The sequence below is a fragment of the Gigantopelta aegis genome, unplaced genomic scaffold (assembly GCF_016097555.1).
Source record: "Gigantopelta aegis isolate Gae_Host unplaced genomic scaffold, Gae_host_genome ctg4036_pilon_pilon:::debris, whole genome shotgun sequence".
Taxonomy (NCBI): domain Eukaryota; kingdom Metazoa; phylum Mollusca; class Gastropoda; order Neomphalida; family Peltospiridae; genus Gigantopelta; species Gigantopelta aegis.
The window spans coordinates 13,818-34,468 of record NW_024533644.1 but is presented as its reverse complement, the minus strand read 5'-3'; the positions used below and the strand labels follow the sequence as shown (position 1 = coordinate 34,468).

The following is a 20,651-nucleotide window of genomic DNA, read 5'->3' as shown; positions in this document are numbered from 1 at the left end:
TGGTCGTTATTTACGATGTCCTTTAGAACACGTTATTATTATATTTTTAATTGTTTGTCATTAATAGACACGAGTTTGTTTTATAAGATGTTCTTTGTCGACATGTGGTTGTTATACACTATCCTTTTAGACGAGTGGTCATAAATGACGCCTTTTATGTACAGACAAGTAATTGTTATGTACGATTGCCTTTAGAATAGGTTCCACTATTTGATAAATGTGTTTGATTCGGCTCATCAGTTTGTTACAAATATATTTATCATTTTCATTTATAATTAAACTCAAAATAAACGAATTGGAGTTAGAATTGGAATATAATGTGTTCTCGTGAAACTGCAGTAATCTCTCCTTTATTTCACACGATTTGCAATTTGTCATTGACGACCGACTCGTAACTAGGTAGCTGTTGCTGAGGCAGCTGTTGCCCAGGCACTGTTCGTTGATGACGAGTGTAGCCTTGTCGCTGTAGTTTATCGGCTGCGCCTTATCTTTTCCCGGTCTGGCGTCGTCACTCTTCCCGCAGGCTATACAACAGCAACAGCACGACACCGCGATGAGAATGAGCATCGCGGGCAGGACGCCGAATATCCCCACCCAGAACATCACCCGCAGATGGCAGTGAGTCGAGAAGAAGGCGTCGGTGGCAAACCTGTCGTCGTTCATCTCTACCACGACGTCCTCCTTGGAAGCGTACGTCAGATTGAGCAGGCAGTAACGAGTGTCTGGGCAGAACTCCTTGATGCGGTCCAGTTTGTAAGTGGTACGCTCCACCAGAACGTCCACGTTCAGACTGACCGGTTTGTGGAGGTCACGCTTGTATTTCCGGGCGACGGCCACGTAGTAGCTGCCGGTGTGGTGGACTTTGTATTTCATGGTTCTGCTGCCGACGCCGCCGCTGCCAACGCTGCACGTGTCCTCTGTCGGTGAGGGTCAGAGTCATGATCGGACAGTCTCTGCATTCTTGGTCCTCCTGCCAAGTCTTCCACGATTCTCTCCCCTTTGAACAGCATGACGTTCATCTCCACATCCATATCGGGAGCTCACTTGTAATCCGGCAAGCATTCACGAAAATCTCCGAATGCTTCAGGAGGTAAAAGCCGTCGTAGTTGTAGCTGTTGTCTGCGTTGAAGGTGCCGTGCGCCAGCTGCTTCCTTACCTCCTTCTTGTGGTGTTTGTCCACCTTGGCCTTGGAGTGGAGTAGATAGACGTTCGCTTTCGTCCACGGCTCAACGCGATACTTCTTGCACAGATGGTGGAAAAGTCGTCTGCTTCCGTTTCCTTGATGGAGATCTGGTCTCCTTTGTGAAAGTTGTAGAAAATCCGAAGAGCTTGTGTAGCTTCTCAGATTGAATGCAGCGACCCCGAAGGCCACGAGGATGATGATGACGACGTTAGCCAGACACCCGCATAGATACCGGCCTGGTCTCCTCCGCCCATCTTCGGTTTTCACGGTCGGGTTTCGCTTACACTTTCCAAAGCTGCACTTTGTCATTCTGAATATGCAAAACAATATTATAACATTAAAAGTGGCAGAACCCCCGGTTTTTAAAAACATAACAGCATCTTTTTTCCCACAATTAGAGCCATTTTTAATAATTAATATCAGACATTACTTAGATTTTATAAGTTATAATATCCATTTCAGTACATCCGAAGTGTTTCTAATGATCCTGGTGTTTGTAATACCACGAAATGCATTTTTTTCATATTTTTAAAAACGTGCGTACTTCTGATAAGTAACGGTTATGGAGAAGAGCTCGAGTCTATTGTTTAAGGGTAGTTCCATGCTTAAACACCACAGAATGGTTTTACTCTGTTTTAACTTTATCCAAATGAATTACTGGTTTGCAGATTACCCAAACTTAATGTCAATTTTAACGGGTTGAAACTAGGCTCTGCAACTTTAAAGGCTCTTTCAAAATTGATCCAGATCAAATCCAATACATGACAAAAGTAACATATATATGTCGATAACTGCACAATATTATAAACAGGTTTAATGGCCAAAATCCTAACAGAGAACCAAGCATTGTAATTTCCCCAACACCCGACTTACGACGGGTGCGCGTCGATTAGCATAATGCTAGACTCCGACTACCAACTACCAGCACAAAGTTGGCCAACATTCAGCTGTCACGACTTCTACGACTGGCCAGTTGCTAGTCTGAGCGCTCTTAGAACTCATTATTGTCGTATACAACCCCTACGACCATTAGTTAAGTCGGGAGTTGGTGAAATTACAACGCAAACCGTCGAGTTGATCAACTTCGTCTTGACAGTTGACAGTTTGAGACTAGCATAAAAAGTAGTCTAGAAAGATGTTAGCGACAAAAAAAAAAGGAGTAAAGTTTGTTTTATTTAACGACGCCACTAGAGCCCATTGATTTTTTATCTTATCATCGGCTATTGGACGTCAAACATATGGTCGTTCTGACACTGTTTTTTTTTCTTTTAGAGGAAATCCGCTGTCGCCACATAGGCTACTCTTTTACGATAGTCAGCAAAGGATCTTTTATTTGCACTTCCCACAGGCAGGATAGCACAAACCATGGCCTTTGTTGAACCAGTTATGGATCACTGGTCGGTGCAAGTGGTTTACACCTACCCATTGAGCCTTGCAGATCACTCACTCAAGGTTTGGTGTCGGTATCTGGATTAAAAATCCCATGCCTCGACTGGGATCCGAACCCATTACCTACCAGCCTGTAGTCCGATGGCTTAACCACTACGCCACCGAGGCCGGTATGTTAGCGACAAACGACTGGCTGATCTTTCGACTGAACACAGCGCTAGAGATTGCGTTTATTTGCGCTTGATTTAGATAAGCGAGCGCAGTGAACCCGAATACCTCGGTGTACTAGCGACGGCAACATTAAAGTGATAGACCCTAGTTTTTAAACAATAGGGCGTATTTTTCACTTTTATACCTATTTTTGATAATTGAAATTTAACATATCCTGGATTTTATTGATTAGATTATATATATATATATATATATATATATATATATATATATATATATATATATATATACATATACATATACATATACATATATATATCAGTATCTATATATATCTGTATGTATATGTATATATGTATATATGTATATGTATGTATATATATGTATGTATATATATATATATATATATGTATATGTATATGTATATGTATATATATATATATATATATATATATATATATATATATATATATATATATATATATATATATATATATATATATATATGTGATAAATTATTACAATTAAAATATAATCTTTGAATAATTAACTGAAGAATATAAATGTTTAATGAGTTGTCACAAGGTGTAAACATTGGTTTCCTAGAACATCTTTGGCCAAAAAAAAAAAAAATTTATCTATTAAAATAGCAGACAGACAGTCACACTAACACACACACACACACACACACACACACACACACACACACACACATAGGTGACGCGCACGCGCACTCGCACATCTACAGATGATAGATCTCTAGACATATTACATACCACGGCCTTTGTTACACCAGTTGTGGAGCACTGGCTGGAACGAGAAATAGCCCAATGGGGCCACCGACGGGGATCGATCCTAAACCGACCGCGCATCAAGCGAGCGCTTTACCACTGGGCTAGGTCCCGCCAATTAAAGGAAGATAATATTGTGTAATATACCAGTAAAAGTCAATATATTTAGTGTTAGTGTCTTTTTTTTCTGTGGGTACTGTTGACATATTATATAGAGAATATTTAGTTAATGACGTCGGATATCTGTTTTATCCTGTGAAGGTAAGAATGGGAAATCCTGCAGACCATAAAAATTAAGGCGAAAAACTATTATTTCTGTTATATCAGCCACATTGTACCATGACCTTGAGGTCAAATGAGCGAGTTTGTAATATAGGCTATGCGTGTGACGTCAAACGGCATATCCTGCTAGTAGCAGGATATCCTGCTAGTTGCAGGATATGACTTTGCTTTATCCGTCATCATATTCTGTGAACAGAAAAGGTGGGTGCAGGATAATATATATACATATGGATATTAGTGATTAAAATAATTTCCTTGTGCCTTCAACATTTAAGTTTGAATGCCTGCCTGCCTTCCTGCCTACAAACCAACCAACCAACCCACCTACCTACATATCTGCCTACAAAATGTTTGTGTTGTTTAATGACACCACTAGAGCACATTGATTTATTAATAATCGCTTATTGGATGTCCGACATTTGGTAATTCTGACACATAGTCTTCAGAGGAAACCCGCTACATTTTAAATTTTTATATGCACTTTCCCACTGACAGGACACCTCATAACACGGTTTTTGATATACCGATTGCGGGGGAACAGGAAGGAAGGAAGGAAATGTTTTATTTAACGACGTACTCAACACATTTTATTTACGGTTATATGGCGTCGGACATATGGTTAAGGACCACACAGATATTGAAGGAGGAAACCCGCTGTCGCCACTTCATGCAGTCAAATTAAAATTAGCTCCACTGGTTAATTACTAACTACGCTTTGCTTCCTAGTTCCCCATATTTGATACATTTGATTTGGCTATATAAAATCCTGGCTACACCAGTGAGCAATTAACAAGCTACTCTCGATTCACTAATGTCAAAACCTATATTAGCTCTGCCATTTACTTTTTGACCGACTGTTCAAAATTGCGCCAAATCTCCTCAATCAAAATTGCGCACCTTTTCTCTTTGGCATATTAATTGCTCCATTCCAAATTCCATAGCACCACCACCACACACCCCGCCTGCTACCGACTTGGTCGGGCTGCTGGTGCTCCCTTGCACCTGCCAGTGCAGGCGGTCCCTCCTACCCCCCAACAGCTTGTTCTGAATGTGCACGTAAAACCCTATGACCTGACCTGACCTGACCTGACCTGACCTGACCTGACCAGTGAGCAAGGGGCGGGACGTAGCCCAGTGGTAAAGCGTTCGCTTGATGCGCGGTCAGAAAGAAAGAAAGAAATGTTTTATTTACGGTTATATGGCGTCAGACATATGGTTAAGGACCACACAGATTTTGAGAGGAAACCCGCTGTCGCCACTACACGGGCTACTCTTTCCGATTAGCAGCAAGGGATCTTTTATTTGCGCTTCGCACAGGCAGGATAGCACAAACCATGGCCTTTGTTGAACCAGTTATGGATCACTGGTCGGTGCAAGTGGTTTACACCTACCCATTGAGCCTTGCGGAGCACTCACTCAGGGTTTGGAGTCGGTATCTGGATTAAAAATCCCATGCCTCGACTGGGATCCGAACCCAGTACCTACCAGCCTGTAGACCGATGGCCTAACCACGACGCCACCGAGGCCGGTGATGCGCGGTCGGTCTGGGATCGATTCCCGTCGGTGGGCCCATTGGGCTATTTCTCGCTCCAACCATTGCACCACGACTGGTATATCAAAGGCCGTGGTATGTGTTATCCTGTCTACGGGATGGTGTATATAAAATATCCTTTTCTGCTAATCGAAAAGAGTAGCTCATGAAGTGGTGACAACGGGTTTCCTCTCTCAATATCTGTGTGGTCCTTGACCAATATGTCCGACGTCATATAAACTTAAATAAAATGTGTTGAGTTCATCGTTAAATAAAACATTTCCTTCCTTCCTTCCTTCCTTCCTTCCTTCCTTCCTATGAGCAAGCATTAATTTTCTGGAAAATTGTTAACAACGACAAACAAGATTAAAACTAGTCTTAATTTTAAGGTTATCGTTGAGTTTGGGGTTTGGGTCAAATGGCCGTCTTGTCCCTCCCGCCCCATCGCCCGTCTCTTACATTAGACCAGCTGATATTGTAAAATTAATGTGTACTGCATCTATCATGTTTTGTTTACTATTGTTTGTAGACAGAAAAAGTGAAACTGGAAAACTGATCGACCGTTTCCTTCATAATGAGATTGAACTCGAAAAACATGCAGCTCAACTTATTTTTACTGCCAACAGATGGGAAAAAATGTGAGTTTATTGTACAACGCAATTTAAAGCCGCAACATCCACAACATTGTTAATATTTAAAGCTGTCATCTCGAGTATATTTTTTTATTATTTAATCATTTAGAATAGAACATCCAGATTAGTTTTCATACAATCTTTACGCCATGATATCATTTGTTCACAGCCGCTGTTATGTGTCACATAAACGTCAGTGTACATATTGCCACTTTATATGCACTTTCCAACAGACATAACAGCACATACCACGGCTTTTGATATACCAGTCATGGGGTACTGGCTGGAACGAACAAAAAGCCCAGTCAGAGAATGGGTCCACTGAGGTTGTTCGATCTGACGGCGCAAAAACCTCAGGCGAGCGCTCTACTAGATCCGTCCCCATTTTGACAGACTTGAATATTGTATCAAATAATTATGCAGCTGGTGATAACCGTCCATAGCAATAACACCCAGATTTATTAAAACTGTAGTTGTGTTTGTATTATGCTTTAGTAAATGATGATATAATATGGTGAGGCGAGATTACATCTTTAACCATGTATACCGGCCTCGGTGGCGTCGTGGTTAGGCCATCGGTCTACAGGCTGGTAGGTACTGGGTTCGGATATCAGTCGAGGCATGGGATTTTTAATCCAGATACCGTCGTTAAATAAAAAACAAACTTTACCGTCCCCATTTTGACAGACTTGAACATTGTATAAATAGTCATGCAACTGGTGATGACCGTCATATAGCAATAACACCCATATTTGTTAAAACTGTAGTTGTGTTTGTATTATGCTTCAGTAAATGATGGTATAATATGGTGAGGTGAGATTACATCTTTAACCACATTATATATATATATATATATATATATCATCCAGCTTTGTTTTCTTCCCACGATGCACATGTCGTGCCACTGATTCAGGTACAGCGGAAGCAAGTCGACATGGTGGGTGACATCGAGTGCGCAAAGCAAAGTCTCTAGGAGGTTCGGGGGTATACTTCCCCCTAAAAAAATTGAAAACTAGATGTCCTGAAATGCAATTTCCTGCATTCTACAAGTAAAATTCATCTCTGCCTTAAAATTTACTACCAATAATATTTTTGATTCAGAATTATTGGGGGGTGGGGGCTGCTTCGCCGTGCCTGTGTTTACGGGTAATCTTGCACCGAGCAAATGCAGTTTTCTGTATAACGACAATCACACAAACACAAATGCACAAGAATCATTCATTGGTTCACAACAACTTGAGTGAGCTGAATAGGAAATAGATTTTCTTACATACCCGTTGGTGAGAACATCATGTGTTATTTATTTTTATAAACACATAGTTGTTTACACATGTAAGTTAACAATTACAAGACAAACGACTGGCTGCTCCTAGGTGATGACCAGGTCACCAATGCCATAATTTTTAAAAGAATGTTTTAATTTTTTATTTTATAGACCAGAAATTAAGAGTTTGTTATCCAGTGGAACTACAGTGGTTATAGACAGATACGTCGCCTCTGGAGTGGCCTATGGAGCAGCAATGGTAAATTACTCGTGGTCAGGTTCATAGCATGCCACCCAGACCAGGGCCGTACCAAGCCTAAAACAGGTGGGGTGGCAGTACAAAACGAACCAGGGCACAGTTATAGAGGTTCTTCTTCTGTCAGACAAAAAGGGTGTGATGGTGGTGTGACTGCCCCCTAGGCCTGCCCTACCCTTCTAGATACAGTCCTGTCACTGGCGTAGAATTTTATGGGGGGTGGGGACCACACTATGTATGTATATATGATTTTAAAATTTAACAATTAACAAAAAAGGTTTGATTGTAAGGCAGAGAGAGAGAGAGAGAGAGAGAGAGAGAGAGAGAGAGAGAGAGAGAGAGAGAGAGAGAGAGAGAGAGAGTGTATTACCATAGTTAATACTGGGGTAATAACGTGCCTTCGTTTTCAGCTACCCCCCACACCCACCCCTCCCCCAATGTCTACTTGCTCCCGCCATGCCTGGGTTATGGATCGGTCAACAGGCAATGCCTATATTAAAAGCTCTCCATACATCACAAAATACAGATACAACTATAAACAAACAGTAACATAAAGCACCGGAATATTCCTAGGTCAAACAACATTACATGAAACAATATACACACACGCACACACACACAGGGAGTTTACATTATTCATAAATCGTTTGCTTTCAACAATATAATTCTGAGGACCATTAACCATAACTTCGTTCTCAGACGTAGAATAATTTGAGTTTCCTGACAAAATAACATTGGAATCAAGAATTGAATATTGTGACAAGATCTTGTTTCGAAGTTCATTTGATAAATATAAAAGGCGCTAACTGCTGTGAAAAGAAAAAGGGAATTCCCATTTAAAAGTTCCTGTCCAGATTGCACATGACATTGTGTGCGATACAGGATAAATTTATTACACGGTTTCAAAAGGCCTTTATCACTATAGTAAGATTGAATAGGTATGTAATAAAGAACAATAAAGAAAGAAATGTTCAGCGTCTTCAATAATATATCCACAGCCACATTGTTGTCCAGCACAAGCAAATCAGGTGAATGCATGAAAGAACAAACGAATAAATAAACGAACGAACGAACGAAGATGAACGAACAAACGAATGAATGAACGAACGAACAAACGAATAAATGAATGAATGAAAAGTGGTGTTATGTATTTTTGAACTTGCAGGGCTTACCGGTAAAGTGGTGTTCTCAAAATAACGTTGGCCACCCAGAGCCGGACCTAGTTGTCTACCTTAAACTGAGCGCAGAGGCTGCTTCCAAGCGGAAAGGTTATGGGGAAGAGAGATTCGAGAAGGAGAATATCCAACAGCAAGTAGCAAACACCTTTGACGACCTCAAGGAAGATTCATGGAAGGTAGGCATGCAATAGACTGTAGGATCAAACCTCATCAGTGGAACAATTGCTATATTATCTCCGTAAGAACGATATCTAGAGAGGAGGGCACTAGTCCGAAGGGACGTATAATGTGTGGTTAAGAAAAGTATTGACATAATATGCCCCGTGCACTAGGAGGGCACAACCTCTAATATGGGTTCACAATCTCTATGGTGGTGGTTTGTTTTTGTGTGTGTGTGTGGCGGGTGGGTGGGTGGGGAGGAAGGAGGGCACAAGCCATATTTTAAAAACTATATAGTTTGGCAAAACCCCCGTAGGCCTACATTTTTGTTCTAGAGTAGGGGAGGTACCCCCCCCCCCCCGGGTTCCTACGGGCTTGATAATCACTGGCGTACTCAGGATTTTATATTGGGGGAGGGGGAGGGGAACCCACACTGCATGTATGTATGATTTTATAAAATTTAATAGTTTAAAAAAAAAAATGCTGATATTATATGATTTTGCTTTTAATTTAGATAAATCTTATTTTTCTTTTGCATACATATATAGAGGATAATAAACGAGTTATCAGTTATCAAATTTATGTCCCAAGTGAAATAATTTTCACTTGTCACGAGCTTTAGCTTTAATAACTGGTACCGAGTTTGTTATTCTATTTGTTACCCCAACTATATAGAAACGACGTAAACTATTTTATTGTATATATTCTGAAAAAAACAATCTATAATTTTACTACCATTATATTACAAGTTTAACATTGAAACCAGAAAGACATAAACGTAAACGCTTTGAACTACGTGACTTCATTGTGTGTGCTTTGCCAAATCGTGAAGACGCCATATTTAGTACCGACAAGGTGATTGGTTTGTTGGCGTCAAATCGTCCAATAGTAGTGTACGTTAAACCAATGCATGGTAATTTCTGATTTTTATTTTCCCCAATGCCTACTGGGGTAATAAATACATATATATATTCTAATTATCGTCCTTAGAATTAACTATATCATAATTGGTTTACAGTAATTTAACAATATAGCGGAATAACATTGATTTATACGGGGCGGGATTTAACTAAGTCGGTTTGGATTTTTTCTCATTCCAGCCAGTGCACCAAAACTGGTCAAAGGCCGTGGTATGTGCTTTTCTGTCTGTGGGAAAGTGCATATACAATAGCCCTTGCTGCATTGGGAAAAATGTAGCGGATTTCCTCTGCTGACTACGTGTCAGAATTATCAAATGTTTGACATCCAATAGCTGGTCTGTCTGGGAACAATCCCCGTCGGTGGGCCCATTGGGCTATTTCTCGCTCAGCCAGTGCACCACGACTAGTATATCAAAGGCCGTGGTATGTGCTATCCTTTTTATGGGATGGTGCATATAAAAGATCCCTTGCTGCTAATCGAAAAGAGTTGCCCATGAAGTGGCGACAGCGGGTTTCCTTTCTCAATATCTGTGTGGTCTTTAACCATATGTTCGACGCCATTTAACCGTAAATAAAATGTGTTGAGTGCGTCGTTAAATAAAACATTTCCTTCCTTCCAATAGCTGGTAGCTGCAATTGGCTATTCTTATACGAGGCACTCGTATTGTGTGGCATCGCCTTTATCTTTTGTATAAGTGTCGTTAAACAAAACAAACTCTTTTTTTTATTTATCTTTTGTGTTTATGCGTTATTCCAGATCATAGATGGAGACGGAAGCGAAGAATATATTCACGCACAAATATACAACATTGTGAAAAAAGTGATCGAAGAATCGAAATTTAAAGAACTTGGAACGCTGGAATGAAAATGAAAATAAAATATTGAAATGTGGATGCTTGTCAACCACACTTTGTCAGTGGCGGATCCAGAAAATCCATTTGGTGTGCGTGTGTGTGTGTGTGGGGGGGGGGGGGCACACCAGTGACTTGAGGCGGAATGCCAAGAGAACTTTGGGGGAGGTTTGGAGGGGGATTATAAACAAAATAAATTAATATGTAATAAAATTATAACTGTTGCAAAATTTAGGGGGGCGGGCCCCTGCCCCCCCCCCCCCTGTTTCTATTTCCGTTCGGACTACATCTGCCTGTGAAACTACGATCAACTATTCAAAGGATACAATAGTAATTATGAAATTGTATTAATTAATTAATTTATTTATTTAGTTATTTAAATATACTAAGTATTTATTACTTTACTTATATCAATATTTATTTATTTATAATATTATTATATTACATTGAATTGAAAAATTCTAAACGAACTGTACATTAACATCAATAAAATATATTATAATATTACATTATATTAGATGTTTGTTTTTTGTTAATGTTTTGGCTTTTGGGTTTTGTGTACATAAAAGGATAATTTATTAGGCTATCCCTTAACGTGTGGTCTTACATTCAGCTAATTTTATTCTTCATTCTTTCATTTAACCCTGACTTTCGTGGTTGAGTCCAATTAAGGTTCAAGCACGCTGTCCCCGGCACACACCTCGGCTATCTGGGCTGTTTGTCCAGAACGGCGATTTAATGGTTATTAGTAAGTTTGTTTTTGTTTTTCTTTAACGACACCACTAGAGCACATTGATTTTTTAATCATCGACTATTGGACGTCAAACATTTGTTAATTTTGACATAGTCAAAGAGAAACAACTCTACGTTTTTCCATTAGTAGCAAGGGATCTTTTATATGCACCATCCCACAGACAGGATAGTACATACCACGGCCTTTGATATACCAGTCGCGGTACACTGGCTGGAACGAGAAATAGCCCAATGGGGCCCACCGACGGGAATCAATCCCAAACCGACCGTGCATCAAACGAGCGCGTTTACCACTGGCCTACATCCCGCTTAGCTTAGTAACTGGTTTAACGTGTCCATATACCACTAGGTTTTCGAACACGCCTATCCCGAGTCCGGCCTCCGATAGGATCGGGGGTCTGACTTGGGACAGGGATACTACATCCCGCCCCAAGTTAGTAATTAGTAAGAGTCGGGGCCGTTTATCAAGTGCGAAATTGTTGACGCTGTGAGGGCTCATGGAAACGTTGCTCTTGATAATCGTATCTAGAATTCAAATTATGATGCGTCTGTTTTCAGCGTCCCGCGCCAACCCTGCGCCAAAATCTGTACACGTGGAAAACGACCCAAGTCGGTGTATTAGTGTTAGGCCTACACCTGGGCATGGGATATAGATCCGTCCGAAGAGCGCTTGCCCGAGGTTCTTGAGTGGAAGGATCAAACCCCCTTGGTGGACAATATCTGATTGTGTTTTTTCCCGTCCCACCCAGTGCCGAATGATTGGTATACCAAAGGTTGTGGTACGTCCTGTCCTGCATGATGGAAAATGCATATTAAAAATCCCCTGCTGCTAATAGAAAACTGTTAAATTCACCATCGATCTGTTAAACTGAATTCACCCTGGGACTGGTACTGGGGTGCGAGGACAACATAAACTTACCTGACTTAAGGTCAGGGCCGTATCAAGCCTAACCTGCTCAAAACGATATTTCACGATATATTGTTCGGTGATTTCCGACAGGATGTCAAATAAGGTACACGTATCCGAAGAGGGGGCGGGACTTAGCCCAGTGGTAAAGTGCACGCCTGATGCGCGATCAGTCTAGGATCGATCCCCGTTGGTGGGCCCATTCCGCTATTTCTCGATCCCGCCAGTGCACCACGACTGGTATATCAAAGGCCGTGGTATGTGCTGTACTGTATGTGGGATGGTGCATATAAAAGATCCCTTGCTACTCATGAAAAAATTTAGCGGGTTTCCTCTCTAAGACTATATGTAAAAATTACCAAATGTTTGACATCCAATAGCCGATGATTAATAAATCAATGTGATCTTGTGGTGTCGTTAAAAAAAAAAGATAGAAAAATCGAAATTTAAAGAACTTGGAACACTGGAATGAAAATTAAAGTAAAATATTAAAACGTGGCTGCTTGTCAACCACACTTTCGATATCTGTTCAGACTACATCTGCCTGTGAAACTACGAGTGACAAATGTATGGCAAGTGCTGAAAAATGTTATCGACTATTCAAAGGATACAATAGTAATTATGAAATTGTGTTAATTAATTAATTTAGTTATTTAAATATATTAAATATTTATTACTTTACTTATATCAGTATTTATTTATTTATAATATTATTATATTACATTGAATAAAAAACAATTATAAACGAACTGTACATTAACATCAATCAAATATACTATACTATTACATTGTGTTTATAGTTTTGGGTTTTGAGTACATGAAAAGGATAATTTATTAGACTACACCTTAACGTGTGGCCTTACATTCAGCTAATTTTATTCTTCGTCCTTTCATTTTAACCCTGATTTTTGTGGTTGAATCCAATTAAGGTTCAAGCACGCTGTCCCCGGCACACACCTCGGCTATCTGGGTTGTCTGTCCAGAATGGCGATTAATCGTTATTAGTAAGTTTGTTTTTGTTTAACGAAACCACTAGAGCACATTGATTTTTTAATCATCGGCTATTGGATGTCAAACATTTGGTAATTTCGACATAGTCAAAGAGAGGAAACCCGCTACATTTTTCCATTTGTAGCAAGGGATCTTTTATATGCACCATCCCACAGGCAGGATAGTACATACCACGACCTTTGATATACCAGTCGTGGTGCCCTGGCTGGAACGAGAAATAGACAATGGGCTCACTGACGGGGATCGATCCCAAACAGACCGCGTATCAAGCGAGCTCTTTTACCACTGGTTATTAGTAAGAGTCGGGGCTCATGGAAACGTTGCTTTTGATAATCATATGTAGCATTCAAATTTTGATGTGTCCGTTTTCAGTGTCCCGCGCCAACACTGCGCCAAAATCTGTACACGTGGAAAACGGCCCAAGTCTGTTTTAATAGTGTTACACCTGGGCATAGGATCTAGTTCCGTCCGAAGAGCGCTCGCCCAAGGTTCTTGAGTGGAAGGATCAAGCCCCCTTGGAGGACTTAATATCTGATTGGGTTTTTCCCCCGTCCCAACCAGTGCCGAATGATTGGTATACCAAAGGTTGTGGGACGACCTGTCCTGCATGATGGAAAATGCATATTAAAAATCCACTGCAGCTATGTAATCATTTCTTTTTTCTAGCTCAAGTCCCCTCTAGCCCTCCCTTTTAATTATTTCTTATAAGGGAGAGCTAGAGGGGAATCTGTGTAATATTAGATGCGCGAAATACGAAAACCAAATAGTCGCCAACAACAAATAATCAAAGGGGAGGGCTAGAGGCGACTCGAGCTATATTATTTCCCAGTGTAAGTGTACATAACTAACCCGTGTCATCGAACTCATGATAAGATTACAGAATTAAAACCTGTCTACGTCATTCGGGAGTGAGTCTATTGTTTTACTATTATACACATGTGTGAAGTGGGCTGTGATTTCTCCTATCTTGTTCGGAAAGGTTTTTAGTATATGTCGTCTCGTCCGTCGACTATCTAATCTTATGGCCCTGTCACACTGTAGCGTATCGTACTAGCGTATGTCAGCGTATGAAAAATATCACTCATACGCTGGTATACGCTGACATACGCTAGGGGTACGTTAGGCATAGGTTGTATACGTTTGAAGCACGGTGGCATACGCTGGCATACGCTGGCATACGGCGAGGTAGAAAATTATTTTTAAGCATGTTTAAAAAAACATTGCGTACTCCGACGTATGGTTTATACGCTAAGCATACGTTAGGCAGACGCAGAATACTCTAGAGGTACGCTAGAAGTACGTGACTCCTAGGTCGAGTACGCTGGTCGTACGCTGACATACGCTGGCATGAAGGTGTACCGTATAGCTAGCGTATTGACAGCGCATTGATAGCGCATGAGTAATGTACTTCTAACGTATGTCTGACGTATCTGCAACGTGTACGCTGGTCACACGCTGGTCACACGCTGACATACGCTGGTCACACGCTGACATACGCTGGTCATACGCTGTCATACGCTAGCCATTCGCAGAGTACGCTGGCCATATGCTAACATTTCCTGACATTCGCTGGTCATACGCTGGTCATACGCTGGCCATACGCTACTCAAACGCTACACATAGGTTAAATACGGTAAGTATACGCACAATTCTGCATTTTCAAGGGCTTCTTGTGCGTATGAAAATGATTTTATGAATTTTCATACGCAACTCATACGTTTCTCTCATACGCTATAGTGTGACAGGGCCATTACATAACTAATTAATACTGTACACAGCATATAACACGTATGTGAACCCAGGACCGTATGTAGCATGACATATATACATGTGTATATATATATTTTTTAAATTTCTTATTTGGAGGTGGGTTTTGTTGTTGTTGTGTTTTTTGGGGTTGAGGGTGGGGGTGGGTAAAATTCTGCCCATATATAGTTTACATTCATTTTAAAAATATCTCAATACCACACGAACACGAACACACACACACACACACACACACACACACACAGAGACAGAGAGAGAGAGAGAGAGAGAGAGAGAGAGAGAGAGAGAGAGAGAGAGGAGAGAGAGAGAGAGAGAGAGAGAGAGAGAGAGAGAGAGAGAGAGAGAGACATTTCACACAGATAAACAGTTCACACACATGCACATGCATAATCTTATTTCATTCTGTCACGGGGATCCTATAATACCCGTAACTGAATAAAACACGATTATCCAAATATCTCTCCTAACTGTATATCTATTAGATCTCTCTGTATCGGGCAGTGTATTCCCCGAGTAGCTCGGCTCTAGGTATAAACAGAGATAAGATCTTATATAAAGTATATATAATATAGCACGTTAGTTCACTAGAAAACACAACAAAACACAATACACTTTGGAATCTGTATTAACCTTAAGCTAACAAATATATTTGCCGCAGTTAATTAATTAACAACAACAATAATAATAACAACCCAGAACTAATCACTTAATTAGTTAATCACTAGGTGTCTAGTTTACACAATATTCTAATCACTTCACCGTAATACAACACACACACGTGTGATAATTGAGAAACGCTTCCAGGGGAACTTAATTAATAAAGGAATTACAACTCTATTCCTAACTGGTTAATTTTTAATTAACCCTTAACTACTCATTCAGTAACCTTGTAGTACAGACTTAATACTGGTACCTATCACAATAAAGACAATAACCTACAGTTTACCTAGGTCCTCTAGGATGACTGGCTAAGCTTTAATAATTTTAGAACAGTGAAGCCTACAATTTACTTCGTCAGTTTACCGGAAACACTGTCTAAATAATATTGGTATAATACAGTATTAAAATATTTAAAGTCACATCAATCACATCAAGGTTATACAACAGAGCAGAAATATATATTTACCAAGTCCAAACGGACACGTTCCCCGGAAGCCTTCCAATATGTTTCTCCCCGATAAATCTAAAATCCTGGCTATTTATTACAAAATTCGAATATCGCCTGGGGCCACATCGCGGTACTCCCCCTATCATGTGAATTTTCCACAGCGACCAAGACGACATTTTTTCTTAGATGGTCAGACTAGGTGTCGCCATTCCGCTCGGAATACAAGGTCGTAAAACAGAACTCGCGGAGGTATTACGTAACTACTGGCCACATAGCCTCCACACCTGGTCTGGGTGTGTAATAGGGGGGTACGGTCGCGCGGAGGTATTACGTAACAAAGTGCCCACCTGGTCTTAAGTGCATATTGGGAACAGCTCGACCACCATCGCGCAGGGGTATTACGTAACCACGCCGCACACGGCCATCTGAAACAATTAACATCGCCATAGGCGAAAACAAATAAGAGCATGTTCCGTCACACATTCATTTCAACTTATTTTCGTGCTTCTATCCAAATAAAATTCAAATACGTCACCTATTTTGGCTATTTGTTCAAGACAGAGGGTTAGTGGTTAGTGATAGAGAAGTCGGTGTAGTGGCCTTACATCTACCCACTGAGTCGTTACACATGCTCTGGGTGGGAGCCGGTACCGGGATACGAACCCAGTACCTACCAGGCTTAAGTCCGATGTCTTAATCACGACACCACAAATAATCTCTCTCGGTTTCTCTCCTTCTTGTGTGTGTGTTTGTGTGTGTGTGTGTGTACGTTGGTAAATGCCGCGAAACGGGGACATATGTGTGAATACACACCAACAAACCGGGGACATCCCTCACACCAGGGACGTCCCCGGTTTGTGATAGCACTGGAATCGGTTCCTCAGCACTGGTTCACCTAAAAAAACAAATAGGTCATTATATCTGAGGGAGTCCGCGTTTTGCTAGTGTTAATCCAATGTCTGTGATACACACATTCTTAAGCCGCGCCTGGACGATTCTTCGTGTGTATACCGACACGTACGATGTACGCGGTAAAATTTCTGATTAGAGATCAGGTTTCCAGTCCGGTCTACTCTTCAGCCATGAGGAATTCTAGCCGAATTCGATGTCGGTAAGTAATGGAATATGTCTTTTTATTCATTATTTAAATGTTTTTATTACTTTTAGAATGATTAAAGGTGCGAATAATTCATAGTATAACAATTCTAATAATTTCGTTACATGATGTTACTCTCCATGCATAATATATAAAGATGTAGTTTGGAAACGTGTTGCATGTTCTACCACGTGTTTCTTTTTGCATCAAACGTTTATATAACAACCATAATAATAATTTTGAAATTATTTTTATAACTATTTATTTTCGTTTTCATAACGTAAATTAAATATTATGACGTATGTATTAGTCCCACGCATAACCCCCACCCAAACCGCACAAAATAATAAACATAGGCCCACCAAAAATATAATAAAATTAATAATAATAATAAATGAATAAATAAATAATGAATATTATAAACAAATAAATAAATAAATAAATAAATAATAAAAGCAACAACATCAAAAATAAAGGAACAAATTAAAAAGAAAGAAAGAAAAACCCTGTATTCTGTTTGTATCGCGCAAGCATCCTATTTTACTGGAACTATCTTATACATTATTTATGTCCACAACTAGAAGTCAACTTATTAAATAAAATTAATATTAAAAATTTATATTATACAGATAGGTTTATTTAAGGTTGAATAGTACGTTTTTAAAAGTGCTTTATCACAGTTGCATGAACCATATTTTACTATTTTAACATTTATTTGCGATAGATAATTAAAAATTAATTAGACAAATACAATTGCATAATTAGCTTGAACATATTAAAATTCCAATATACCTTAACCCGATATAAACAATGGCTTCTCAAAGAATATAACGTATACAGAAAAACTGCATGCCAATTTAAAAATGACAACACTAGTAATTTAAAAAACATTTCTAGTAGTAAAGAAATTAGTTGGTTATAATTACATTTATTAGTAACTTATTGTTTTAACTGTCAGTCTATAATTCTTAAAACCAAGCTATCAAATGTTTCATTTGTATATAATATTTTGTGAACTATATAGTTTGTTCCTGTCATATTAACCCTTCAACACACGTCTCTTTACAGAAAAGCAAAATAATGATGTGCTCGAAACAACTGTTCCAAAAGGACGAAAAATATCATGGAACAAAGAAAAAAGAGAGGCGGTGCAAAGGCAGCTGCATCGCTACTTCGCAATGGAGAGTCTTCCTGGGAAGAAGCAAATAGATCAGTGTGTTGCTGCAGAACCTTGTCTGCAAACGCGACACTGGACAAACATAAAAGATTTCATCCGTAATAAAATTACGGCACAAAAATCGAAATTAGTATGACTAAAATACAATACGGCAAAACAAAAGAATATTTGTAGTTCCGATTATCTGACCATCCCTGAAAAAACTACCACTCTAATGTTTTTTAATAAAAATCACACAAAAATAATAAATAAATACAAATTGCTGAACTATCAAGTAAAACTTTACTCAATGTTTTACTGAAATATTGATCAATCACCTAAGTATTTGGCAGAAACCTATTATACTGAAGGACTGTCTGGATTCCGCACAGGCGTGGGCACTACAGATAATATATACATATATAGCCTATATACATTCTCTGATTATGCATTTTGTAGATATCCGTAAATTATGTTGCGCCTTTGTTGATTTTTCAAAAGATTTTCATTATGTAGTGTGACAATTTATGGTATAAACTTAAAAAATGAAATTAAAGGAAGAATGTTAAATAGTATATGTAGAATATATAATTGTACAAAATCGTTTGTTAAAATGCATGGCACATGATCTGAACATTGTGTGTATGTGTACAGATGTAGTAAGATAAGGAGAACGTATTTCCCCTTTCTTGTCTACAGTGTATATTAACAATTTAAAGGTTAAAGGTTTTAAGGGGATCGATATTGAATGATCAAATTAAATTTACTATTGTATGGAGATGAGACATAGACTTATTGGCAGATAATAAGGATGACTTACAATTATGTTTAGATACTATTCGTGATTATAGTATACGTTGTAAATTGTATGTGAATACTGAAAAGAGAAAGATCATGATAGTCGAAAGGGGTACAGTTGTCAAACAATATGGAGTTTAAGTATGGCGATAGCAATGTAGAAACTGTAAGTAGATTTTCATGTTTAGGTAAAGTATTTACATCAAATGGTTCGTATATGGAAATGCAAAACAAACAAAGAATTTAAATCTGCATTGTTTGACTATCTGCATATGACATAACATAGATTATCGGTCGAAACAGGGCAATAGACCAAGCTTAAACCTATTTTATTAGATGTTAGAATGTGTTATATATGTAAAGACGTAGAAGATGAACATCATTTTCAACTTGTTTGCCGATTGTGTGATAACATACGAAAAAAACATATTCTACAATATTTTAGAAAATACGCTAGTATGTTCAAATCCATTGTTTTATGTAATGATAATAATGCTCGGATATTACGAAATTTAACATTATACTGTTTCAAAACATTTCAACTACAGCATATTATACATTTAAAGATTGTCCGTAAAATGACAAATATTTACCCAAGTGTTTAATTAATTACTTGACAAAGATCTTTTTGGTGCTGATATCTAGTCAAATTTTTGTATGGCTGTATGTTCATATAACCCCATAGTTTATTTTACTTTAATGTGTTTGTCAGTGTTCGGAGATACATAAACATCGAGGAATTAAACCTATATTGCATTGATATGTTACATGCACATTGGGACTTTCATATTGCTTTGATAGGGTGTATATAAATCAGGGACTTACATATATTTTATGTACCCATAAACCCACCCCACCTGCTACCGGCCCCGGCCGGACTGCTAGAGCTACCTTGCACCTTCTAGTGCAGGTGGTCCTTCCTTCCACCACCCCCACTTTTCCTGGCCTGGACGGGACAGGCGTGCGCTACAACAGCTTGCTCTGAATGTGCACGTTAAACCCTCTGACCTGACCTGACCTGATATATTTTATTCCGTTGTTTAAAAAAAAAGTTTGTTTTATTTAACGACACCACTAGAGCACATTGATTTATTAATTATCGGCTATTGGATGTTAAACATATGGTGATTTTGATACAGTCATAGAGAGGAAACCTGCTACATTGTTTTTCTATGGGATCTTTTATATGCACCATCCCATAGACAGGATAGCACATACCACGACCTTTGATATACCAGTCGTGGTGCACTGGCTGGAAAGAGAAATAGCCCAATGGGCCCACCGACAGGGATTGATCCCAAACCGACCGCGCATCAAGCGAGCGCTTTACCACTGGTCTACGTCCCGCCCCTCTCCGGTGTTTTATACGTGCATGTATATGCATTGCTATGGTGTATATATACTCTTCAAAAAAAGAAACGCAAAAGGGTACAAATGGGTTATAACTC

At 39.2% G+C, this 20,651-nt stretch overlaps 1 protein-coding gene across 1 annotated transcript; it reads left to right on the top strand.

The window, feature by feature from the left end:
- Window positions 1-2,080: 2,080 nt before the first annotated feature.
- Window positions 2,081-10,733, top strand: LOC121392531 (thymidylate kinase-like). The gene is made up of 5 exons (XM_041523712.1): window positions 2,081-2,114; window positions 5,877-5,985; window positions 7,415-7,502; window positions 8,665-8,853; window positions 10,514-10,733. The coding sequence occupies exons 1-5, from the start codon at window positions 2,081-2,083 to the stop codon at window positions 10,619-10,621; spliced, it is 528 nt and encodes a 175-aa protein (XP_041379646.1). The 3' UTR covers window positions 10,622-10,733.
- The last annotated feature ends 9,918 nt before the right edge of the window (window positions 10,734-20,651 follow it).

Coding starts and splice junctions, on each gene's coding strand:
- LOC121392531 (XM_041523712.1), top strand. CDS start 2,081: ATGCTAGACTCCGACTACCAACTACCAGCACAAA. Junction 5,986..7,414: donor GCCAACAGATGGGAAAAAAT/GTGAGTTTATTG, acceptor TTTATTTTATAG/ACCAGAAATTAAGAGTTTGT. Junction 8,854..10,513: donor TCAAGGAAGATTCATGGAAG/GTAGGCATGCAA, acceptor GCGTTATTCCAG/ATCATAGATGGAGACGGAAG.